The 27,903-nt window shown below is 43.6% G+C and overlaps 1 protein-coding gene across 1 annotated transcript in view; it reads right to left on the reverse strand.

Moving 5' to 3' along the window:
- Positions 1–18,564: 18,564 nt before the first annotated feature.
- LOC127583555 (proprotein convertase subtilisin/kexin type 7-like) overlaps positions 18,565–27,903 on the reverse strand; it is a 231,374-nt gene continuing 222,035 nt past the window's right edge. Inside the window, exon 16 of the mRNA XM_052039648.1 lies at positions 18,565–26,874. Within this exon, the coding sequence (XP_051895608.1) occupies positions 26,467–26,874 (408 nt within the window). The 3' untranslated portion in view covers positions 18,565–26,466. The remainder of the gene's footprint in view (positions 26,875–27,903) is intronic.

A 27,903-nucleotide genomic window follows, 5' to 3' on the forward strand; every position in this document is an offset into this window, starting at 1 on the left:
GAAATGGCTCTGGATGGGCTTCTCACCACTGGGGAAGAAGGTTGTGGGTTTCACATCCTGGAAACTTTCCAATGAATGATCAGGTTTCCAGGGACTCGGTTTCAAACTCTCTGCCACACGAATTGACGTCTGTGCCTGTAGATCTGAAACTGAGCCCACCATGCAGGTCTGGGTACACACTTTCTGACAGTGTGGGTAAGAGATAGGGTAAAAAGATTTCTTTATTAGTTACATGTACATCGAGACACACAGTGAAATGCATCTTTGTGTAGAATGTTCTGGGGGCAGCCCACAAGTGTCGCCATGCTTCCGGCACCAATGTAGCTTGCCCACAACTTCCTAACCTGTATGTTTGTTTGGAATGTGGGAGGAAACCGGAGCCACCCGGAGGAAACCCATACAGACATGGGGAGAACATACAAACTCATTACAGGCAGCGGCTGGAATTGAACCCGGGTCACTGGCGCTGTAAGGGCGTTACGTAACCGCTACACTACCGTACCTGCCTCCCTTCTGCACCTTTTGCCTATGACTGGAATGCTCTCTGGAAAACAGCAGGTACGGGTGGTTTCAAATCTCCAGAGACTTAAGCAGAAATAATCTAGGTTGACACTACAGTACAGTACCAAGAGACTGCTTCACCATCAGGGATGCTGTCTCTCAGAGGAGAAATTGAAGTCTGTCTACTTGTTATGGACTCATTGGTACTCTTTAGAAAAATGCCAAGGGAATCTCTCTGGTGCCCTAACTAATCTGCATCCCCCATCACTAAACAAATAGAGTAGTTGACTGTTATTACAGTGTTATGTAGGGGATCTTACTGTGCACAAATTGGCTGCCACATTTCCCATTTTATAAAGACTGTTGGTACCATTGATGTCCCGAGATTATGAAAGATCATAGAGCAATACAGCATGGCCCAGCCAGTCCATGCCAACCACGTGTCCACTCGGTCCCAATTTCCTGCGTTGAGCCCATATCCCTCCAAGCCCCACCCCTCCATTCATAGTTAAGTCTTAAGCATAGCATGTCTTATGAGGATAGGTTGAGTGAGCTCGGGCTTTTCTCTTTGGAGAGAAGGAGGATGAGAGGTGACTTGATAGAGGTGTACAAGATGATAAGAGGCATAGGTCGAGTGGACAGTCAGAGACTTTTTCCCTGGGTGACAAGAGCTAACACAAGGGGACATAATTTGAAGGTGATTGGAGGAAGGTATAAGGGGGATGTCAGGGGTAAGTTATTTACACAGAGAGTGGTGGGTGCAAGGAACGCACTGCCGGCAGAGGTTATGGGGGCAGATACATTAGGGACATTTAAGAGACTCTTAGACACATGTATGATAGAAAAATAAGGGGTTATGTGGGAGGGAAGGGTTAGCTAGATCTTAGAGCAGGATAAAATGTCGGCACAACATTGTGGGCTGAAGGGCCTGTACTGTGGTGTGGTGTTCTATGTTCTAAGACCTAAGCTGGTTATAGGTGTTCTATAAAAGCAAGTCCTCAACTTGAAGTGTCCAACTGGTTAGCAACAATGCAAACAGGCTTTGCAGAAAGAAATGAAAATAAAAAAAATCTGCAGGTGCCGGAAATTGGAAATGTTAACTGTTTCTCTTTCCATGGATGCTGCCTGACCTGCTGAGTATTTCCAGCATTTTCTGTTTTTGTTCCAGCAAGGAATCATAGATCTATATTCAGGTCAGGATGCAGACTAGAAACGTGGCTCAGGTCTGAGTTACATTCTTGCTGCTGACACAGAGCTTTGTAGGTTTCACAGTTGGAAAGCTTCCATATTTAACACAGTAAGGAATGGATCTTAGCCACTTTACAGAGGAATTCTGCTCACAAACTACAGTGTAAACTGGATCTTGGGAATGTGTGTAATCCCAGGTTTTACAGAGAGAAAAAGAGAATGGTTATTTATTAATAGAACTAGTCACTGCCATGGGAACAGGGAGGTGACTGGAATGTACTGTTTATGCATTTACACAAAGTAATCTTGGCACTAAACCTAGGCCAGGTTTACATTGGCTGGACTTTAGACGGGTATGAGTAAAGAGCTACCTTCATTGTGAAATGGAAGAAATGGTGTCCAACCAGGTCTCACTTGCAGGATTTCTGACCTCCCTCTTCCAGGATTTCTCAAAGTCAAAATCAAAGTCGAGTTTATTGTCAGATACACAAGAGCATGTGTGCACAGGTGCAATGAAAAAATTACTTGCACATAGTATTAGAGACACAACATTCCCAAGAAAAACTTAAATATAAATTACACAAAATTATACAATTATGACCTCCCTCTCCCAGGATATCTGACCTCCTTGACCCAGTATTTCCCACCGCTCTCTCCAGTATTCCTGACCTCCCAACTGCTCCAGGGGACTGCCGACCACTTCCCAAGTCCCAAACTCTCTCCTGTTTCTGTAGCAGACGCTGACCCACGCATGTCCCTGGATAGAAGCAGTGAACTGCAGTGCACCAACAGATGTGTGCTGAGAACAAAAACGATTGTTACTAAAGTAAAACAGCAGCGACTTGAATGCTTTTTAAAATATAAAAATCCCTCTGCTTCTCTCCCCTCAGAAACCAAATGCCTGCTGACTTTATTATCGCAAATAATAAATGTTATTTTCCATAATTTTGTCTAGCTCGTTTACAAATCAGTTGGAAACTTTTGAAATTCATCTCACAGTTAAGGTAGAGCCTCATAAACTGGAGGTAGTGAACCAGGGATTCTATGTAGCAAGGAAATTTCAGTGTGCAAACCATTGCTTCCCCACATGCACAGGGAGAACCTTCCCTGTATCCAGGTCTGACTGTGAATTTCCTCCCTGTGGGTAAAGTGACTTGCTGGTGAGAGTCTTCCATGCAAGTGTTGCTCTTGCCTTTCTGGGTGGTGAGAGTCAGGCGTTTGCATCACAGGTACATAGCATTAGAGACGCCACATTCACAAGAAAAACGTAAATTAAATATAATGAGAATGAGAAATTGAGATCCGTCTACTCCCTGGTTTTGTTATGGGCACTCCTGTTTCTGCAACAGACCCTGCAAACCGACCCAAGCACAAGTTCAGGATAAAGGAACATGTTAGTACCTACCAATCTTTGGAAATAAAGAATAATTTGTGCACAGTAAGCCCTCATACGTAGCAATGCAATATCTGCCAACTACTCTGTTTGTTAAATAAAAACAGAAAATGCTGGAAAAACTCAACAGCTCAGGCATCATCTGTGGAAAGAGATACAGTTAATGTTTCGGATCGAAATGTTAACTGCTTTTGATCTGAAATATTAACCTTTCTCTTTCCACTGATGCTACCTGACCTGCTGAGTTTTATCAACATTTTCTGTTTTTATTTCAGATTTCCAGCATCTGCAGTTTTTTTTTATCTTCATGCTTTTTGTTTGGTGATGGGGGATGTGGATTAGCTGGAACACCAGAGGGAATTTTCTTGTCCATTTTGTAAACGAGTACCAGAGCCCATAACAAAACCAGAGAGTAGATGGATCTCAATTTCTCATCTGACAGACGACATCCCTGACAGTGTAGCAGTCTCATGGTACTGTACTGCAATCCATGTTGTGACTCTATTGGTTGAAATGACAGAAAAACATTTCTGTCTTGTGTTTTCCTGTGCAAGAACACAAGAAGGGGAAGTTAGAAACAAATGACTTGCATCTGTACAGTGCCTTCTCTTATCGGAGAAACCTTGCAGGAAACTTTGCATACAGCAGATTAGTTTGCAAATGTAGCAACTATCATGTTTGGAAACTGAGCAATGACTAACATTGAAATTCTGCATTCAATCAATAATGCAAAACACTTTTGATTAAACTGACCTAGGTCAAAGGTTTTTCTGAGGTAACGCCTGTAATTTTTTTCATTGTCCCAGAAAATGTTGGTAAGTGGTAATTAGACTTATATTGTCACATATACTGAGATACAGTGAAAAACTTTTGTTTGTGTGTCATCCAGACAGATCATTCCATACATGAGTACATTGGGGTACTACAAAAGGAAATTTAAAAACAGAATGCAGAATATAGTGTTACAGTTACAGAGAAAGTGCAGGGCAGGGAGACAAATAAAGTGCAAGGGTCATGATGAGGTAAATTAAGAGATCAAGAGTTCAAGGTTGTATGTTAGTGTCCTATTACAGTACTTGAACAGACAGACCTAGGTTGGGTGCAGGTATTGGTATTGGTTTATTATTGTCACTTGTACCAAGGTACAGTGAAAAACTTGTCTTGCATACTGTTCGTACAGATCAATTCATTATACAGTGCATTGAGGTAATACAGGGTAAAAACAATAACAGAGTACAGAGGAAAGTGTCACAGCTACAGGGAAGTGCATTGCAGGTGGACAATAAGGTGCAAGGTCATAACAAGGTAGATTGTGAGGTCAGGAGTCCGTCTCATCATATAAGGGAATCCATTCAATCGTCTTCTCACAGTGGGATAGAAGCTGTCCTTGAGCCTGGTGGTATGTGCCCTCAGGCTCCTGTATCTTCTGCCTGATGGGAGAGAAGAGAGAATGACTCGGGTGGGTGGGGTCTTGGATTATGCTGGCTGCTTCATCAAGGCAGTGAGAGGTAAAGACAAAGTTCGTGGAGGGGAGGCTGGTTTCCATGATGTGCTGGGTTGACAAACACCTCCCAATCCCCTGACTCTTACTACCCAGAGGGACAAGAGCAGCAGGGGCATGGAAGGCTAACACCTGCACGTTTCTCTCCATAACAATTCTTTGCAGGCAGTCCCTCAGGATTGAGGATGACTTACTTCTGCTCCAGTCTTGTAGGTGGCTAATGTAGGAAGCACAGACTCATCCAGAGTTGGGGCAGTTGGTAGCCAACGGGGCAGGTGTATGGGTCACACATGAGGTGCTCTGCTCCTTCTGCCATTTACCCAGGGCCTCTCTGTACTTCCCATTGCATAGCCTTACACCAAGTACTCCTTCACTTTGAGTAGTCATGGGCCAGAGATTTCCAGGAGTCAGTGGGGAACTTGCCTTTCTTCAAGAAGGCTTTGAGCACATCCTTGAATCTTTTGTTCTGTCTGCCTGGTGATCTCTTCCCATGACAGAGTTTAATGTATATAAATATTGTAGCTATAACAGCAGATGAGTGACTCACCTCTTGATAACCTTGCCACCACCTACAGGCCACAGCTCACCTGTGATGGAATACCATCCGCTTGTCTCAATGTGTGCAATTCCAACAAAATTCAAGAAGCTCAGTCCCGTCCAGGACAAATCAACCACTTGATTGGCACCCTATCCACCAATATAATTCTGTGGCTGCAGTGCGCAACACCTACAAAAGAAACCACAGAACCTCACCAAGTTTTCTTCAAGAGCATCTCCCAATCCCTCAATCTCTACCACCTAGAAGGACGAGGAAAGAAGGTACAATGGGAACACCACCTCTTCCCTGCTCCCCTCGAGATCAGGCACCATTCCAACTCAGAAAATATATTTGCCGTTCTTTCAACATCCATAATGGCAACCTCCATCTTAGCACCAATAAAGTAGCAAAATGTCCCAAGACACTTCACATGAGTTTTATCAACAAAATCTGATGTCATGCCACACAAGGGCAGATGACCTTGTCTCTTGATGAAGAGGCAAGGAATATCTTAAATGAAGGAAAAAAAGGTAGGGACATTTTGGGAGGGAACTCCACTGCTTAGAACCTTGGGAGCTGAAGACACAGCCACCAATGGTGACAATGATGAGGAAGCAGAGAGAGGCAAAGGAATACAGAGCCTCCTGAGAGCTGAGGGGCCGGGGGGTCCGAGATATCAGAAGCCTGCCTTGCTTCCACTTCTTCACTATTCCCTGCCCTTAATGAATGTTGAGAACAGAGTTTTGGAAAGGTCTGTTCATCATGATCTAGAGAAATACAGCAGAGAACCAGAACCTCTGGCCCACCAACTCTGCACCGACCATCAACCACGCATTTACACCAATCTTTCATTAATCTCATTTTTTTATTCTCCCCCAATTTCCCGTCAACTCCCCTCAGAGTCCACCACGCACCTACCGTCTAGGAGCAATTTAAAGTGGCCAATTAACCTACCGACTCTTTGGGATGTGGGAGGAAACTGGAGCACCCAGAGGAAACCCATGTGGTCACGGGGAGAACATGCAAGCTCCGCACAGACAGCACCTGACGTCGAGATTGAACAAAGGTCTCTGGCACCGTGAGGTTGTGGCTCCGCTAGCTGTGCCACTGTTAGTCTAAACTACCCTTACAAATTACTTTGGATTTTCTGTCCAACAGATCTTATTTTACTACCCCATTCAATGAGATGAATAAAGTCAGTTGAAATGCAGCAAATAAATAAAAACCACAGAAGATAGAAAAGCTTTATGTTCCAGCAAATGTTGTCTCTGTGTGATAAAACTAAATACTTTTGGTTTAAACAGTTCATTTTCTTTTGAGATGCAGGAACCTCTTTAGCAAGCAGTCCCACCTTAACTATGTTCATTGTTGGTTTAATCAAAGACTTGTGTTAACTTTTGTTTAGAAAACGGAGTCTTAGGTGTTCCCATTTACAGAGCTCATTTAACCTAGTATCTCCAACATGGCTCAGAATCAATTTTGATAACACCAGTAAAATGCCCTGGGAGATGTTTGCTTTGCTAAAGCTGTTGTTGAGATGTCCAAACCACATTGTTAAACTCTGGGTCTACAGCCCCAATGGTCCTTTTCTTGGGGTGCCCGCAGATCCTGAGAATTTCTATTACTTTTAGAACATAGAACAGTACAGCACAGTACGGGCCCTTCAGCCCACTATGTTGTGCCAACCTATATAAACCTACTCCATGATTAATCTAACCCTTCCCTCCTACAGAGTACATAACCCCCATTTTTCTTACATACATGTAAGACAATCTAAGAGCCTTTTAAATGTCCCTATTGTATCAGCCTCTACAACCACCTCCGGCAGTGCGTTCCAGGCACCCAGCACTCTCTGTAAAGAACCTACCTCTGATATCTCCCCTGAACATTCCTCCTCTGACCTTAAACAGATGTCCTCTGCTATTGGCTATTATTGCCCTCGGGAGAAGGTGCTGGCTGCCCACTCTATCTATGCCCCTCATAATCTTATACACCTCTATCAAGTTGCCTCTCGTCCTGTGTCACTCCAAAGAGAAAACCCCTAGCTCGCTCAACCTTTCCTCATAGGACATGTTCTCCAATCCAGGCAGCGTCCTGGTAAATCTCCCCTGCACCCTCTCTAAAGCTTCCATATCCTTCCTATAATGAGGTGACCAAAACTGAACACAATACTCTAATTGTGGTCTAACCAGATTTTTACAGAGCTGCAATATTACCTCACGGCTCTTGAACTCAATCCCCCAGCTAATGAAGGCCAGCACACCATATGCTTTCTTAACCATCGTCAACCTGTGCGGCAACTTTGAGAGATCTATGGACTTGGACACCAAGATCCCTCTGTTTCTCCACACTGCTCAAAATCTTTCCGTTAACCTCGTACTCTGCCTTCAAGTTCGATCTTCCAAAGTGTATCACTTCACACTTTTCGACATTGAACTGCCACTTCTCCCCCCAACTTTGCATCCTGTCTCTATCTCGTTGTAACCTACGACAACCTGCTACACTATCCATAACACCTCCAACCTTCGTGTCATCTGCAAATTTACTAACCCATCCCTCCACTTCCTCCTCCAAGCCATTTATAAAATTCACAAAGAGCAGGGGTCCCAGAACAGATCCCTGCGGAACACCATCAGTCACCGACCTCCAGGCAGAATACTCTCCATCTACTACCACCCTCTGCCTTCTGTGGGCAAGCCAAGTCCGAACCCACATAGCCAAGTCTCCATGGATCCCATGTTTTGTGACTTTCTAGATGAGCCTACCATGGGGAACCTCATCAAACACCTTACTAAAGTCCATATACACATCCACCTCTCTACCTTCATCAATTTGTTTTGTCACCTCCTCAAAAAACACAATTAGGCTTGTGAGGCATGACCCGTCCCTCACAAAGCCATGCTGACTATCCCTAATAAGACTATGCTTCTCCAAATTCTCATAAATCCTGTTGCTAAGAATCGTCTCCAATACCTTGCCCACCACTGACATGAGACTCACTAGTCTATAATTCCCAGGATTATCCCTATTACCTTTCTTCAACAAGGGAACAACATTTGCCATCCTCCAGTCCTCTGGTACCACTTCTGTGGCCAGGAAGGATGCAAATATCATCGTCAATGCCTCAGCAATCTCTTTCCTTGCTTCCTGTAGTAACCTGGGGTATATCCCATCCGGCCCTGGGGACTTGTCTATCCTAATGTTTTTCAGAAGCTCCAACACTGCCTCTTTCTTAACCTCAACATGCTCCAGCACATTACCCTGTTCTATGCTGACCTCACATTGATCAAAGTCCCTCTCCCTGGTGAACACTGAAGCAAAGTATTCATTAAGGACCTTTTGAATGAACAATTATGAAGTTTCTTAAAGACAGTGCTTTACCTCCCCCCGGCCCCCCCCCCCCCAATCAGGTAGAAGATACAAAAGCCTGAAAGCACATACCACAAGGCTCAAGGACAGCTTCTATCCTGCTCTTATAAGACTATTGAACAATAAGGTGGACTTGACCTCACAATCTACCTCGTTGCGGCCTTTCACTTTATTGTCTGCCTGCACTGCACTTTCTCTGTAGCTGTAACACTTTATTCTGCATTCTGTTATTGTTTTTCTCTTGTACTGTACTACCTCAAAGCACAGATGTGATGAAATGATCTGTATGGATGGTGTGCAGAACAAAGTTTTTTACTGTACTTTGGTACAACTGACAATAATAAACCAATTTACTATAACATGCTAGATAAGTAACAACATTAAAAGTTAATGTGAATTATTATGGCTTCATTAGAAATTTTCAATGCAATTTTTAAGAATATTAATCCTTCACTTCACATAGGATGACTGTTCTGTTTTAGGGTTGGCCATATCTGGTGCAAGTGTCCAGTACTGAGCAGTCGAATGTTGGCTCAAACTAATATCTCATCATGTGTCTAATTCTTCACCCCTGATTCATTTGCTATGTTCAAAGTGCCCATTGTATCAACGGCTATAAGAACACCAACTGCATTTCAAAAGTAATTTGGGCTGTCTTATCAGTCTGATCAGATAATATTTAGGTACGCTAGATATATTTGGTCTCACCCTATCAGAGATATTATTCCCTTTGTTCTCCCCATCACATTTGGACAGGTTTGTGGATAGGAAAGTTTTGGAGAGATATGGGCCAAATGCAGGTAAACGGGACTGAAGGAGTGTAGCAGTGTCAGAAACTCGATCTTTTAAATGAGATGATGAAGTGGTCCAATTCAGTGGAACATTAAAGTCCCCACGGTATTATGACATGGAGATGCAGGGAAGTTATCCTCAGACTCAGGGCCATTATTTACCCTTCATTCTACACCTCCAAAGCAGGTTATTTGGTCATTCTCACATTGTGGCTTGGGAAGCTTGCTGTGCACATATTGGCTGCCATGTTTCCTACACTGCACAAGTGGTTACCTTTAAAATACCATGGAATAATGAAAGGTACTATAGAAATGCAAACTTCTTTTTGTTGGAGAGAGAAAGACCGTCAGTAAGAGGTTTCATGGATGGGAAGATAGGAAGCCCTAATAATATTCACCAAAGGAAGCTCATAGCTTACACAATATTTTATTCATCAATAATCAATATTTATCAATACTTATCTCACCTGAGTCAGATGGTAATGAGATTTCAAAGTTGAGTTTATTGTCATATGCACAAGTCCATGTGTGCACAGGTGTAATGAAAAACTTACTTGTAGCAGCATCACAGGCACAGAGCATCATATAAGCAGCAGTCACAAGAAAAACAAAAATTAAACATAAATTATACACAATTTTTACAGGAAGAACACAATTAGAACAAAAAAAACACTAAGTCCATTTTAGTGCAAAGTGATCAATGTGGTCATAGTGTTGCTGTACTGGGATAGTGATTAAGGTTGTGCAGGTTGGTTCAAGAACCGAATAGTTGAAGGGAAGTAGCTGTTCTTGAACCTGGTGGTGTGGGACTTCAGGCTTCTGTACCTCCTGCCAGATGGGAGCTGTGAGAAGATGGCACGGCCCGGATGGTGGGGATGTTTGACGATGGATGTTGCCTTCTCGAGGCAGCGCCTCCTGTAGATATTTCCGATGGTGGGGAGGGATGTGCCCGTGATGTATTGGGCAGAGTCCACGACTCTCTGCAGCTTCTAATGTTCCTGTGCATTCGAACTGCCGTCCCAGACCCTGATGCAACCTGTCAGGATACTTTCAACAATACATCTGTAGAAGTTTGTTGTCTTCTATCATTTAATTGAGAAAGACACATCGTTAACGGAGGCACCTTTCGGAATGAATGTCGTACCTTGGCCCTGCCCTCTATGGTGCATTGTTTTGTTTTCATTCACCCTTTGTTGTGGCTATAGCTGACAAGGACAACATTCATTTGCAAATAATTCCCACGGCACTATATAAGGAAGGGAATGGAGAGTCCACGCCAACATTCCTCCTCTCAGCCAACACTGCCTCAACCAGATGAACAACCTGCACATTCATTCAATTGCTGTGTTTAAAGTGCCTGTTGTATCAACCTCTGCAAGAACACCAACCGCATTCCAAAAGTAATTCATCGGTTTTTAGGTGTCTTGGGCTGTTTTGAGGACTCCGATGAGATAACATTTAGGTACGCTGGATACAGTTGGTCTCAAACTATTCCTTTTGTTCTATCCATCACATTTGGATAGATTCATGAACAGAAGGGTTCAGAGGGATATGGGCCAAATGTAGGCAAATGGGACAGGCTCAGGAAGGCACCTTGGTTGACATGGATGAGTTGGGCCAATAGATCTGTTTCCATGCTGTATAACTCCATGAGTTACTGGGTAGTCTACAACCCAATGGTATAAACATTGAACTTTCCAATTGCAAGTAACCTGCACACCCTGTATTCCCTTCTCTCTCCTTCTAATCCACCCTGGTTCTCTCGCTCCCCCTTTCTTTCCAGCCCCTGACCCCCAGCCCTGATTTGCTCAGTTTCTTTCCCCTTCTCCACCTGCTTCCATCTGTCCATTGTTCTTCCCTCATCTGGTTCCACTTAACTAACCTTCCTTACATATCAGACTCCAGGATCTGCAGCCCTTTGTTGTCTCTACTTATCATCTTCTGTCACTACCTCCCACCCTTCGCTCCCCCCACCTGGCTCCACCGGCCCGTCAAACCCTCCTCACCTGGATCCACCTATCACCTGCCAGCTGCTGCTTCACCCCTCCCCCTCACTTCTTTATACTGGCTCTCTCCCCTCTACAATCTCATCTGCATCTCCCGACGCAGGGCCTTGATCCGAAATGTCGACCATCCCTCTGCCTCCACAGATGCTGCCCGACTTCCACCAGTTTGTTCTTTGTTCCAAATTCCAGCACCTACAGTCTCTTGCATCTCCATCTATTACCAACATTTTCAATGGAACTTATTTCCAGAGGGGAATTTTAGATTGCCTTATTTTTATTACTTTACTTATACCTTTAACTAATCTAGTTCAATAACCAACACACCCACTTTTTCACCCTCCCATTTGCTCAGAACAGATGGCATTTGCCCAGATCTGGCTCTCACACCTGATCCTTCCACTAAAGTCCAAGGGCTGCCATCTCAAGTGGGAGTTTCCTACTGCAAGAAGTGGAGGAAGTAACAGGAGAGGTCTGGGCAAGTGAAGGAAACGTTTCATGTCTTTTCTCTTTTCTGATGTTTACTCACATTTTTTGATTTTTTCTCAAAATTTCAGCATTTCCAGCTTCCTGATACTAATTGATGCATAATATGAGCATAGGGAGTTGTTCCATTACATAGATAATCCCAGGACTGAGATCCTAGTTGCACTCAATTAACTACATTGGGCTGGCCATGTTGTTCACGAGCTCAACACACAATTCTGAAACGGACACTCTATTTTGAGCTCTGTCATGGGAAGACATTACAAGGCACTCAGAGGGAAGGATGTGCTCAAAGCCTCTTTGAAGAGATGCACCATCCCCACTGACTCCTGGGAATCTCTGGCCCATGACAGCTCAAGGTGGAGGAGGAGCGCTTGGGATGGTATTGAGAACCTCACAGCCATTCATCAGGCGCAACGTGTAAGTGGTAGTAGGAATGGACCAGCTCACAAACTAACCAACCGCCCCGCCGGGCATCTCCTGCCCCATCAGTGCAAGAGCCTGTGATTCACACACACAGGCCTCGTTAGCCACGTCTCCAACCTGGAGTGGAAGCATCTCACCCTTGATCCCAAGGGACAGCCTAAGGAAAATTACCACCTAGTAAGAACACATGATGAGACAGTGGTTAACTACATCAACTGGAGCATCATGACAATCATCGTCAAGTGATGGATAGATACCTCTACATTTTTCTCCACACTCTATATATATCTATCTATCTATACACACGCACACACACACACACACACACACACACACACACACACACACACACACACAAATAAATAAATAGAGAGATAGATATATACATTATTCTTTCAGTGTATACTATATATTTGTATCATAGAGTGAATTAGGAGCACTGCAGTAACACCAGAACAGTAGTGCACATGCAACAGATTACCTTGATTATTATCTACCAGTCAAAAGGTTGGGAAGGAGACCTCGCAGTGAGGTAGTGATCCTGTTCTCTGGAGGCATGTTTTTTTTGTCATGGACAGTCCAAAGCTTGTTGAGTGTTGTTCAGGGCTGAAAATAGTTGAAGGTTCTTACCAATACGGACACATTGGGAACACCACTTCAGCTAATTTTGTACTGAAAGTCCATCCCGACTTACATTCACCTCTGAGGCTGTTGGAGCTACACTTATCAAGGGAAGTGGAGAGTATTTGATCACTTGTGCCTTGTAGATGGTGATGCTTTAGGAAATACAAGAGATGAAACACTACAAAATATTCAGACTGACAGGCTTGAGTAGCCAATGGTTAAAGGAGTTTCTTTGTCAATGAAGATCCTCAGGTTATTAATTGTGTGTGTGGGGGTGGGGGGGGGGTTCAACAAAAGTAATGCCATTTAGTGACAAGGGGATGCAGTTGGGCTTTCTTAGAGATAGTCATTGCTTGGCATTTGAGGTGTGACTATTACATCAGTTTAATGAAGAGTGGCATTTCATTAAGTCCTGCTTCTGAAGACAAAGATATAAACAGACTTGGATACAGGTTTAGAAGACCTACATCAAGACAAACCACCACTAGACAGGGTGGGAAAAGCCAGCAACAAATGATTTTACAGAAGTCCTCGAAGATTACAAAGAATGAAAAACCACTTACTTGTGCTGCTTTCACAATACATATTTTACATTTTTATTGTAAACTGATACTTTTGATATTGTATAAAGATCAGAAATACCGCATCAATTTTGCCTGAATAAACTTTATTGCCTTTAGTTTCTGTCACAGTATCACGGTTAGTACCATACAATCTGGTGGTAACTTCACCGAATCAAAGGGTAAAGCTTTCCTCCTCTCTGAAACTCAATATTCAAAATTAAAATGAGCTGACAGCAAAATACTTTCTTTTACCATAACATCCTGTGGTACCTCCTAGTGCAAGCAAAGACAAATCATAATTCATTGCTATGTACAAGAGAATCAAGTTACAATATTTTAAAATATATATAAATGCCAGATTTTAAGTTTTTACCTTTTGTGTTTATTTACCAAAGCTTTTATTGAAAGCAAAAACCCAGCGCAGAATTTAACTACTTTTTTCTCCCCCTCACCCTGATAACAAAAAGAATCACTGCTAACCTGATAATTTTTTTTTACAAAACTTGGTTGTGCATCAAATGGTAGCTGAGGGAGCAGCAGTTAGCTCACTGTCTGCCACTCCAACTTGCATGCCACAGCTGTGAAGAATTTTGTTGGTTCTTACTAAGGACCAGGGGTAGCCCTCCTACAACAGCTGCTAGTTATGTCAAGGCAGCCTCTCCTAGCTGAAAGTGGAGCACTGTTGGTGTCCACCAATGGACAGCCAATTGTCTTGGTCACTCCTGCCCAATGAAAAGGTTATAAACAAAATAGTGGCTCACTTCTCCGTGAAGCTGTTACATATCTCAAGAGTATCACTGTTTAATATCTTCAGGATTGAAATAATATTGCACAGGACTGTATCTAAAACTTTATAGGGTGTTCAGTAAATATATTTCTTAACTTTACATTACTCTGGTAACCTCAGAGTCTGCAGTACACATGTAAAGTTTTAGATATACATCTGTATACTGATAGTTCAAAGAGGCAAATCAAAGTGCATAGTATTTGATGGCGCAGCACCAATATCTGGCCACTAAAATATCAAGGTAATTATTTTTACTTTTAAATTGTTCTCTGTTGGTAAATTATAATTTTAGCGTATTTACAACTTGACTCTTTAATTTATCCGAAGACAATATTCACACTCAGGTGAAACAACAGTGCTGTTGAGTCTAGAATTTTTGAAATGGGCCACAATGCAGCAGATGAAGCGAAGCACAAGGTTGCAAGGGGGAAAATCCCATCGTAAAGTCAAACGCTCTGGGCAGAGCACCAAAATGATGCCTCCAACCTTTCCCTCCCAAAAGGAAGAATAAAAATAGTGCAAATGGTGCACAGAACTTCAGCTCAAGTTCCCACAGAAGCTTCAACCCCACATTAATTGCAAAGTAAAAAACTGCAGATGCTGGAATTCTGAAATAAAAACAGAAAATGCTGGAAACACTCAGCAGGTCAGGCAGCATCTGTGGGGAGATAGAGTTAATGTTCAGGTCGATGACCTTTCATCAAAAACACCTTTCCTCAGTTTCTAGCATTTTAGTCAAAATATATTATGTGTCATTTGCTTTTATTATTTGGGCTCTGAAATGGATTTAATCAAACTCACACACTGCTGGAAACACTCTGCAGGTCAGGCAGCATCTGTGGGAGGAGAAACAATTAGCGTTTTGGGTCTGGGACCCTTCTTCAGTGTTGTGGAGAGACACAAGTTAGCTTTTAGTAGTAGTGGAGGGATGGGTAGAAATAAAGGAATTTTGCTGATAGTGTGAGTCCAAATTGCTTAATGGGGTCAGTTACCATATTGGAGACACAAGCTGGTAACCTCGCCCATTTTATCTGCCTCCTTCTACCACCCACCTGCATCTCCCAACTCCACACCTCCTCCTCCTCTAGCTGGCTTGATCTGCCCGCCATCTCCTCGGTCCACCAACTAACTCTGGCCCCTGTCTCACCACTCCCCCTCTCCCACTCTCAGTCCTGATGCAGGGTTTCCAACCAAAATGTCGACAGTTCCTTTCCTCCCACAGATGCTGCTCGACCCGCTGAGTTCCTCCAGCAGATTGTGTGTTGCCTAGTTACCAGCTTCTTTGTCTGTGTAATGTGTTGCAAATGGTGAGGCTGTGGCACACTCAGTCAGAAATAGAATATAGTACAGCACAGGAACAGGCCCTTCAGCCCACTATGTTGGTGCTGACCACGATGCCAATCTAACTAATCCCATCGGCTTGCACATGGTCCGTATTTCCTCCACTTCCTGCCTGTCTAAAGACCTATTTACCCACCTCTGACATAGACAGAAAAGAAGAGTGAGAATTTGATGTCGAGCCCAGAAGGCTCGGAGATGAGCTGCTGTTCCTCTAGCTTGCATTGGGCCTCAATGTAACAGTACAACAGGCTACAGACAGACAGGTCAGAGTGGGAGTGGATGCGGAATGGCGAATCAAAATGGCAAACAACCAGAAGCTCAGCGTTGCCCCTGTGGACTGAACTCAGGCGCTCTTCGAAGCAATCACTCAATCTGCCTTTGGTTTCTCCAACGCAGAGGAGACCCCATTGTGAATATTCACTAGATTGGAAGAAATGCAAGTGAATCACTGCGTCACTTGGAAGGATTGTTTGAATCCCTGGATGGTGGGAAGGGAAGAGGTGAAAGGACAGTGCTGCATCTTCTGCGGTTGCAAGGAAAGGTGCTGTACGACGGGGAGTGGCAGGTGGGAACAGCAAAGTCATAGATTCATAGAGTCATCTCACAGGTACAGGTCCATGTTGTCCATGCTGACCATTGTACTTACCTAGACTAATCCCATTTACCTGCAGTAGGTCCAGCACCTTCTGGTCACCACACTATAGAAAAGATGTAGTCATGCTAGAAAGAGTGCAGAAGAGATTCACTGGGACGTTGCCTGGAATGGATTTAGTTACAAGGAGAGATTGGATAGGCTAGATTGTTCTCACTGGAGCGTAGGACACTGAGAGGTGTCCTGATAGAGGTTTATAAAATTATGAGGGGCATAAATTGGGTAGATGGTCACAGTCTTTTTCCAAGAGTCAGGGAGTCTAAAACTAGAGGATACAGTTTTAAGGTGAGAGGGGAAATATTTAAAGGAGATCTGAGGGGTAAGTTTTTCCACACAGAGGGTGGTGCATATATGAAGCGAGCTGCCAAAGGAAGTGGTAGAGGCAGGTACAATCACAGCATTTAAAAAGCAGTTGGACAGGTACATGGATAGGAAAGGTTTAGAGCAATATGGGTCAGATGCAGGAAAATGGGATTAGCATAGATAGGCATCTCGGTCAGCATGGATGGGTAAGGCTGAAGGGCCTGTATCCGTGCTGTCAAACTCTATGAGCCATCCATGCCTTAGTGATTGTCTAAGAGCTTCAGATGTTGTGAGAGTATCTGTCTCCACTACCTCCTCAGGCAGCACGGACCAGATTCCAACCTCTCTCCGTGTGAAAAATTCCCCTCAGATCCCCTCTGAGCCTCTTACCTCTCACTTTAGACCTCTCATTTAGACCATAGAGAAAAGATTATTACCATCTACCCTATCTGTCCCCCTCCTGCCCATCCAATCTCTCCTTATAAATGAAATGCTCTAATCCAGACTACTTCCTAGTGAATTTCCTCTGCACCCTCTCCAGTGCAATCACATCCTTCCTACGGTATGGTGCCTGGAGCTGTATACAATACTCCAGATGGGGCCGAAACAATGCTTTATAAAGTTGTAACATGACGTCTCTACTTTATTCTCTGCCACAGCTGATGAAGGCAGGCATTCCAAATGCCTTCTTCACTACCCTTCTACTGTCCTGTCAGTGTTGGGGATCTTTGGACTTCTACCCCAAGGTCCCTCTGTTCACCAGCACTCCCTAGCATTTACTGATTATATCCTACCCTTATGTAACCTTCCAAAATGCATTACTCCACACTTGTTAGGATTAAATTCCATCTGTGCTCACTCTGCCCAAAATCTCTCAATGATCGATATCACACAGTAGCCGGACAACCCTCCTCACTGTCTACAATACCTCAAATACTCGTGTTATCTGCAGACTTACTAAACATACCTCCTGCATTCACATCCAAGTCATTCACGTGTATCACAAATATCAAGGGTCCAAACACCAATGGTCACAGGCTGCCAGTCAGAAAAGCAACCCTCTGCCTCCAGTTACCGAGCCAAACGCAGACCAGGGAGTTGTGAAGGGAGTGATCCTTGCCAAGTGCTAAAAGGGGAGGGGAGGGGAGGGGAGGGGAGGGGAGGGGAGGGGAAGGTTTGTCTTGTAGAAGAACCTTGCTGGAGGTGGGGAAATTGCAAAGGATGATCTGTTGAACACAGGGACTGGTGGGATGGAAGGTGATGCCCAAGGGAACTTTATTCTTGCTCTGCCTGGGACATAGATGAGATGTGGTCAATGGGGCTCCGCATGGGGAAACCATGGTTCAGGAAAAAGGAATGTATTTCAGACACACTTTTGTGGAATGTCTAATCATTGAAGCAAATGGAACGGAGGTGGAAGGCAGGCAATGGAATGGAGGAAGTACAGTCAAGATTGCTGTTGGAGTCTGTCGGCTGGTAATCAATGTGGCGGCTAGCCATTACCTGAGATGAAGATGGAGAGATCCAGAAAGGACAAGTTAGAGATGGACCATGTGAAGGTGAGGGTAGAAAACTAGAGTTCTGCTCGAGTGGAGGAAGCAGCAGCATTGAATTGTTGATGTACTGGAGAAAGAGTTGGGGAACAGGGCCTGAGTAGGACTGAAACTAAGACCGTTCCATGTATCCCACAAGGGGTCAGGTGTAGCTCGGGCCCATGCAAGTTCCCATAGCGACGCCTTTGACCCAGAATAAGTGAATGGAGTTAAAGGAGAAGTTGTTTAATGTCGGTCAAGTTTAGCCAGGTGAATGAGGTGTGTTGGCTCATGTTGAGTCTGGCCTGCTGGGTGTGTCCCACAGCCTCACCATTACACTGACAAGGAAACTTCATGTGCTGATAATTGACCCCATTAGAGTGATAACCGACACACAAAACACAGGAGGAACTCAGCAGGTCAGGCAGCATTTATAGAGGGAAATGGACAGTCGACGCTTTGGGTAGAGACCCTTGATCAGGACTCTGGACATCGGGAGTCCAGATGAAGGGTCTCGACCCAGAATGCCGACTGTCCATTTCCTTCCATAGATGCTGCCTGACCCGCTGAGTTCCTCCAGTGTTTTGTGTGTTGCTCTGGATTCCAGTATCTGCAGTCTCTTGTGTCTCCAGAGTGGTAACTGACCCTGATTTCCAGCATCTGCATTTTTCTGATTTCCTTTGATCCAAATGCTAGTCCACTCTGCTTAGATCAAACTATGGCCAAATAACACAATTGACCTCTGAGCAGCTTGGATGTCCCTTTGTTTGAGGAAGAGGAAATATTGAGCCACAGGTGAAGGCTGAGATAGAGCTTGAACATAGCAGAGACTATTATACACTTTCAAGGGTAAACCCAGACCATTCTCACCGAGCATTAAGGTGAGGCATGATATAAGTGTCTACAATGTTTAATTACCTATTTACTGCCTACCACAAACTACCCAGGCTCTTCTGGAGCCCACATGATGTGTGGTGAACGTTACCACCTTTCCACCAGCACAGGTAGCAGGTTGTACAGCTCAGATGCGCCTTGACAACAGGCAGTTCAAGAAACTGTTCGTTCCATTCCCGCATTTATCACTAACTTTCAACAATGTTGTTGTGGGTCCACCCAACCTCCTGTGTTGTAGCAGTACTCAGTTGGGATAGGCAACTCCCAGCATCCCTCTCCCTGGGCAAATATTGATCAACGCAAACAAATTCAGGAAGGACCCTGAGCTCTAGCTGCAGGTCCGTACAATAGAATTTGATTCTGAAGAATAGAAGCCAGAATCAGAGTACTGCAATCAGCTCACCTATTCAATTTGATAATGGCTTAATACGTTACTAGTATTAATTGTCATCATATTTGTCCAGCTTTAGTATGGAGTCAGCCCTGAATCCAAATAGCTGGATCTCCTGACTTATCAGGTCAAGCAGAAATAAGACCAAAGCTCTTACGTTTGGGTTGGGTATTCCACAACTTTAATTTTACGTTAAAGTTAACATAGCAGATGCCATTTGCTTTCGTAAATGACCTGCCTCCTAAATTTTTGTGATTCACGAAGTTCCCTCCAAACTTCACTCATTTGCAGTCTCTCTCTATTTGGATAATTATCCATCTTTGATTCCTCTTACTGAAGTGCAGGACCTCGCACTTCCCCACATTAAACTCCATTTGCCAGGTTTTCACCCAATCTGTCCATAACCTGTTGCAGAATCACAATGTCCTCACCACGACATGCTCTTCCACCTATTTTTGTATCATTGGCAAACTTGGAAACCTTACATGTTGTTCCCTCCTCCAGGTCATTAATGTAAATAATAGACAATTATCGGCCAAGAACCAATCCCTGGGGTACTCCACTAGTTACATCTCTCCAGCCTGAAAAGGACCCATTTACTCCAAACTTGCTTTCTATGTGACAGCCAGTTTTCAGTCTATGCTAACACACTTCCTCCAATACCTTGGGCTCTGCATTTATGTACCAGCCTTTTATGTGGCACCTTGCAAATGCCTTTTGGAAATATCACTTCTCCCTGTCTTTTCCTCAAAGAATGCAAGCAAATTTGTCAAATTACCTTTCATAAAACCATTTTGACTAGGTTTGATTATTTCAGCTTTCCTAAATGAAAGTCAATTTTCTCCCTTCTTATGAGATTTTTAGTCATTCGCTGCTGGATCCTAAATACTTCCCAGTCCTCTGGCCTACCACCATCCCTTGACACATTGTATGCCCTACTTTTCAATTTAACATTATCCTTGACCTCCTTTGTTAACCACAGATTGTGCCTCTTTCTCATGGAACCCCGTTTTATAATTGGGATAACGTCTCGCTGACTGTTATGGACTCACCACTGTTTGAATATCTGCCACTGTTCTTGCACTGTTCATCTACTGACCTGGCCCTTAGCTTATTTTTCCACCTTCATACCATTATAATTGTCCTTACTTTAGGTTGAAAAACAGTGGTTTTGGTCCCGTGGTGTTCACCCTCAAACTGCATCTGGAATTCTATCATATTGTGGTCAGTACCTCTTAGGGGAACTTTAACCACAAAATCTCTTATTAATCCTTCCTATTTACTCATGACTAAATCTAAAATAGCCGGTCCCTGGGTAAGTTCTGCTATCATACTGTTTTAAGAAGCAATTCCTGACACACTTCACTAATTCTTCTTCTGCAATACCCTTGCCAATTTGGTTTGTCCAGTCAATAAATAAATTAAAATGTTCCATGACAATTGCAGTTCCCCTCAAACATGCCCTAGATATTTCCTCATTGACGCTCTGCCCTACCAAGAGGTCACAGTCTGGGGTCCTAGAGACCACACCCGCCTGTGTCCTCATTATCCTGCTATTCATGATTTCAATCCAAACCAATTCTACATTACTATGCATTGACTCTATAGCATGACTCAACACTGCTCTAATAACTTCCCTGATTAACAATGGTAGCCATCTCCTCACCCTTTTGGTCTGTTCTTTTGGAACATCAGGTAAACTGGAATACTGTGCACCCACTCCTGGTCACCCTGTGACCACATCTCTGTAACAGCCATTAGATCATACACACGTTGCAATCTGTGCTGTCAACTCTTCTATCTGATTACAAATGTGACGTGCTTTCAAATAAAGACTGTTAAACTTTGATTTAAAAAAAGTTTTCACCAACTCTGGATTTGCTCTGCACTGCATAACTTTCTTTCTAATTTCTGACCCAACCTCTCACACTTTTCTTATCAATTTCTCCTCCCTATCCCATGTCACCACGCTCTCATTTCCTCTTGATATATTCTTGGACCTCACTTCCCTCATAGTTAAATCAAAGCCAATCTACCACCCTATTTATGCGATTCACTAGGACACTGGTCCCAGCACAATTCAAGTGAAGCCCATCCCAATGGAACAGCTCCTTCCTTCCCCAGTATTGGTACCAGTGTCCCATGAATTGGAACCCAACTCTATCACACCATACATTTACCTCTCTAATCCTATCTACCCTTTGCCAATTTGCATGTGTCTCAGGTAATAATCCAGAGATTGTCACCATTGTGGTTCTGCTTTTCAACTTTATCCAGAGCTCCTCAAAGTCCCTCAGCAGAATCTCCATCCTAGTCCTACCTATGTTGGTGCCCATGTGGACCACAACCACTGGATCCAAGTTCTTTTCCAGCTCAGAGGAGATGTGCTTAACCCTGGCATGATGCAGCCTCCTCTTTTCTCCCCCCACTTGAATGGCTCCCTGTGCCATGGTGATATGGACAGTTTACACAACCTCCCTGCAGTCCCCACCCTCGTCCACACAGGGAGCAAGAACCTCGTACCTGTTCGACACGGGGAAGGGATGAGGCTCTTCCAGAACTATCCTCTGGATCCCTCTACCTGCCTCTTCTGCAGTCACACCATCTTGACCCTGACCATTTGCCAATTTAGAGGTCGTTAATCCAAGGGATGTGAAGGTCTCCTGGAATATTGTGTTCAGGTAATTCTCCCCCTCCCTGACGTGTTGTGTTTGGAGTTCAGACTCCAGCTCGTCAACCCTGAGCCAAAGTTCCTTGAGCAGCCAAAATTTGCTGCAGATATGGTCACTGTTTACCACAATGGGGACCACCTGTTTCCACATGTTGCAACTACAACACAACGCCTGGCCAGCCATGTTCTAATTAATTAGATGTGTTTATTATATTAATTAGCCTGCATTATATTTCACCACTTTAAATGTGAAGAACTTGCTCACACTGATGTGCTCTGACTTGAAACACTTAACTAATCAGAACAGCCTGAAAGAAATAAAAGAAAAATACTCACCAATCATCTACCTGTTGTCCCGTGACCTCACACAAAGGCACCCACAATCGTGAAGAGACTGTGTTTCTACTTACTCTGAAACCCTTTGACTAGGTTAGTGTGTCCAGTTTTCTAAACAACTTTTATGTCTTGGGCCTCCCTGTTTAAGCCCTCCTTGCTGCTCTTAGTCTCAAAGTCTTGGGCCTCCCTGAGTTTTTAGATGATTATCCGTGCCCCTTTACACAACGTCCATCCCTCCTCACCATGAACGTTGCCTGCCCTGCTGTATATCACGACTCTTCCCTGCTTCATAGCAAATTTCCAACATTTATGTTTTCCCCTCTACCCAGTTAAAAAATATTCTCTTTAGATTATCACATAACAATGGCTTGGAGAAATGTACACAGTGGCACTGTAATTGATAAATAACGTGGCAGTATGCACCTAGGGTGCCAGATGAGACATCAATCACAGGATGACATTTTGAAATATTTACCATTTAGTCAAGTGGAAAGCTGATTAAATAAAATAAAAGTTATGTACAAACTACAGCCAGAGGTATGGATGTGATAAAACTCCTGTAAGAGTCACTTGTATGTAGTCTGCATGTAGAAATGTGCAAATTAGATGCATTACAACTTGATTAGCACCCTATCCATGACTGTGACATTGCAGCTGCAGTGTGTACCAGCTACGAGCATGCTGTAGCAGCTCACTAGGGCTTCTTGAATGCCAACTCCCAAACCCAGAGGCTCAACTGACTTGTAGGACAGGGGCAATCAGCTACAAGTGAACACCACCATTTCCATATTCCCCTCCAAGCCACACACCATCCTGATATGGAAATACATCACTGTTCCTTCACTGTTTCATAGTCAAAATTGTAGAGGGTTACCTCACAGCATGGCGAGAATATCCTCACCTCAAAAACCCAATGCTTCAAGAAGGTGGCTCACCATCACCTTAAGGACAATTATTGATAGACTATAAATATAACAACGCCCAGTTCCCATATACAAAAAGGTAAAAGAATATATGCTGAAAAGAGAGATAATTCTACAGTTAGATCCAACCAGGCCTCAATGATGATGTCCCGTCAAATCACCCATCACACATTTACTTCTCAGCCGTACAAATATATTATTCCACTATTCAGTCTCACAGCAACACAGACAATTGGCCTTCAACTCAGAGCATGAAACCTTGAATACCATGTCTGACTCACTGCAAGGAACAGCATTGCAAGATATATTCAGTGCACCAAACACCATTCTAACATCCTTCCCTTGGACAAGCTCCCTCTTCTGCTTGTTTAACTTCCTCCGGGTAGTGCACTAGTTGACACGGTTTCTTCTGTATAGTATTTTATTATGTTAAGAATCAATGGATTAACAATTCTGCTAAACCTGGGGGCAGTGGAGTTTTACATGAAAACATTAATCAGTGCATTCCCAGAGATAATTAAATTCATGATGACCAGTGATTTACATTCACTCATGTCAATTAACTGATTGCACAATTTTAAACAATTTAAAATTTATACCCCTAGAAAACCCTCACCCTTGGATATCTGGTTCTGCAAAACAAGAGGCACCAGTTTAACCGATCCACATGTTGCAATTAATTACACAATTCAGTTCACAAAAATTCACAAAAGCAACCCTGAGTAACACAGCAATGATTCCAGTTTTCAAGAAGTTAGTGATTTAAAGAAAAATCTAGGCTCTATAACACAGCCTGTGCTGTCTGCTCCTTTCACAAGAGCCAGCTGTTACAGAAATCTTGGAATATTTGGTATTACCAGCTTTCACTGATATGCCAGAAAGAAGCAAATCCAATCTGATTGGCCCTGTGTCAAGAGCCATGGAGATGAATGCAGTCAGTGATTGTAAGGAAAAATATAGTTACAAGACTCAAAAACTGTGGGGAATTTCTCAATCTTAGGAAATGGATTCCATAACGTATGGAAGTAAGATAAGCCAAAAATTTAAACGTATCAATTACATTATTGAAATAACACCCTCCCCTGTCAGACTCTAAATTCCACAGGCAGCCTATCAGATTTTGCCAGAGATTTATATGGCAAGGAGAAACTTGAAGCTACATTGCAGAATGGATAGAAAAACCTCCCAGGCTCACTGCATCCTTTGCTGCAGCAATTCCCTGAATTAACTTCTCTGTTGCACATTCTATGTCAACCACTGCACTTCAAAACTGAATCACATCTTGAAGCCCCTGTGGCCCGTTTCCAATGACATTGCAGCAGGCTGCACAGATGTTTCCTTGACATTCGCTGGGGTTCAGTCACCTTAAATCTGGACCAGAAACCCCAAGAGACACTGTGTTGGACAATGGTGCTCTTTTACAGAGGGAACATTTACTGTTTTAGCAGAAAATGAAACGCTGGTCACGACAGAACCAAAAAAGCTTTCGGCAAGAGGTGACAATGCTGCTTTAAAACCTCAGCCTCACCCCCATAGATTTGTATACACTCATTGTTTACTCCCTTTCATTAATTTAGTCTAATTCAGTTTATCCAGTGATGCTCATCTGTACAACACCAGAGTCCGAATCAATGCCAACAGCCAATGAGTGGAATCCATTTCTGAAATGGGGAAGATTATAGAAGCTCCTAATTAAATGTTTATGAAAGCGCTGGAAATATTAATCATCGGCTCTTCAAACATCACCTTGCCAAAGCGAACTGCAGGTTTGCCACTGTCTTACTGAGGATATACAGAGAGATGAGTAGTACCATATTAGTAAAATAACCAATGTCTCCCAGAAATTATTGCACTGTCTGATTACTTGGAATATTTCTCAGCTAATTTACCTTTCCGTTTGGAAAAAAGGAGACAAGAGCAATGGGATTAGAATGCATTCAACATGGTCACCCTGTGCTCTCGGAGGGACCCCAATGACAAGAACTATTTTGTACCCAAACCATATAATAGTGCTGTTCTTCAACGATGTACTGGTAAAATTAAGCACAGTCACGAAGCAAGATATTTTGGAGCTACATTTCACTTACATAAGCCTGAAATGAAGTGATCAGTAATTTGAAACCCAGTTTCCTTTTTGACTAGGAGGATGCCAAAGTAAATTATTACACCCACATTGTTAGTCAAAACCTGAATCAGGAGGCTGTGTCTGCATGGGCAAGTTCCATTTGAGATGATCTATTTACCATTTGTGACTGTGGGGGTTGCATGTAACGTTGTGTATAACAAGTCCAGTGATGAATGGAAACTTTCCAACAGTTGATCACAGTCAGAATGAAGGCAGTTTGTTTTTAAATGAAGATTCAAGGTCTACTGTGGCAAAATCTCTCAAGGAGACTTGCACTTCAATATCTGGACAAGTTCGGTAAATTCATAAACCAGCCATTGTGCAGCTTTAAGGCATCCCCAGATGTGGAAGTGAGGGTGACCCCTGTCTCACTCAAATCTTGTCCTTGGCTGATCTTCTCAAACATGTCGGTATGAGCCAGCATTAGATCGCTGCGGATCTTTCAGTCTCCTTGAGCCAACCGGTTTTGAAGTCAATTGCAGCTCTTCAGAAGCCCCCACTCTTAATGACAAATGAGAGAGAACCAAAAAGAGATCGAATTGGCAAAAGCTGCAATAGTGACACTGGATGTAAACGTTCTCCATTGATTACATGAATTAACAGAATATTTAACCCAGGAAGCTGCTGAAATGTAGAGAGAGATAGAGACGGAGAGAGTGAGAGCAGGAGGGAGAAGAGGGGGAAGTAGTAGAAGGACAGATGGGGAGAGGCAGGATAGAGGGCTTGAGGCAGAGAGGGAGGTGGGAGGAGGAGTGGAAAGGCAGAGAGAGTGGGAAGGGTAGCATGAGAGAGGTAAGGGGTAGAGAGGTGGAAGAGAGAAAGGAGAAGAAGGCATAGAAGGAAAAGAGAGAGGGGCAAAGAAAAGAGCGAGAGAGAGAGAGAGAGAGAGAATGAGAGAGAGTGAAAGAGAGAGAGCAAGAGATAGGAACACTGTGTTGACTATTCCACACTGATAGTCCTGATCCACCTGGCAAGCGGACAGCATTGTGGCAGCTAACGTCCAGATTCAATTTGTTGGTCCATGGTGGTTGAATCCGGGCAGCCAATGCTGATTTAAAAGTTCAATAAAGATTTTACGCTGCCTCGTTTTCATCTGTAGGAGTGAGATCACAATGGATTCATCAAATGTTATGTTGTTTCATTGTCAAAGGGGCAAAGCAGAGAGGAATCCTCACTGTCCCTGTGCTCGACCCGATGGTTTGGGGCTGACTGATCTTCAGCTGGCCCGGTCTCAGTTACAGTCAAGGCAACATTTCGCGTGTCGTAATCGGAGTTCACCCCCTCCGTTTTAATCACACAGGCTTCCTCGTTGTTTGATATCTGTTGCTGTCCAGTCTCACTGTAGTCCACACTTTGCAGTGGGACTAACTCAGACGCATACTTATCTGCTTCCACTTCATGCAAGGTTCGATAAGGTCCCCGACTAGAGTTATTATACAGCAAGCTGAACTTGAGGTCTTTCCTGGGGTAAAAAATGACCTCCAGGGTGTAATAAATGGACCAGAAAATGGTAAAGCAACCCAGGAGCAACAGCATCTGAGAAGAGAAACATTTTGTATTCTATTATTTCTTATTTCCTATTTCGCTTGGCTTGTTAATTGATCAATTTCGATATTTTCCTCCACTGCCCCCCTGCCAATATCAGGGCTTGTGTTGGGTATGGTTCCCCAAGCAGGGGGCATCATCTGGAACAAGGCCCCTCACCACCCCCAACAAAGTTTTCCTTATGTCCGAGTCTAGAGTCCAGCTCAGACAGGGGATGTCAGGAGTTTACAAGGAAAGGAATCACAGGTAGTGTTCGGTAGGTGACTGAAAGGAAGGGTATTGAAAACAAGATCAGCACATGGGATTTGGAAAACTGCTCATGTGCGAGATTAGGAGTGGCGCACTTGGTATAACTGGTAGAGCTGCTACCTCACAGCTCCAGTGACCTGGGTTCAATCCTGACACCCGGTGCTGTCGGTGTAGAATTTGCACATTCGTGAGTTTCCACCTGGTGCTCTGGTTTCCTCCCACAGCCCAGAGATGTGTAGGCTGGTAGGTCAATTGCCCCTCGTGTTAAGGTGGCAGAATCTGGGGGGGGGTGGTGAGGGCGTTGATAGGAACGTGAGGAGAATAAAAATGGGAGGAATGCAACTGGGTGATTTCAAGGTCAGCATGGACTCGGTGGGCCAAAAGAGCTGTTCCGTGCTGTGTAACTTTGTGACTCTATAAACGCTGACACCAATTGATTGAGCTGAATACACTTTTTAAAGTGTATTCATTCAGGGGATATGGGGGCCACCATCATTTGTTGCCCATCAATAATTACCGCTGAACAGAGTGATTTGCTGGACAATTTCAGAAATCACTTAGTCAACCACAATATGGTGGGTCTGGAGTTACATAAATCAGACCAGCTCTGGACAATAGGATTCTTTTCCTAAATTACAACAATGAACTAAAAGAGCTTTTAAGGATAATTTGGTAGTTTCATAGCTTAATTCCAGAATTAACCTAATTTAATTCCCCAGCTCTTGTGGTGGGATTTGAACTCAGATTTCTGGATTGCTAATCCAATAATTT

The sequence above is a fragment of the Pristis pectinata genome, chromosome 27, assembly GCF_009764475.1.
Source record: "Pristis pectinata isolate sPriPec2 chromosome 27, sPriPec2.1.pri, whole genome shotgun sequence".
Taxonomy (NCBI): Eukaryota; Metazoa; Chordata; class Chondrichthyes; order Rhinopristiformes; family Pristidae; genus Pristis; species Pristis pectinata.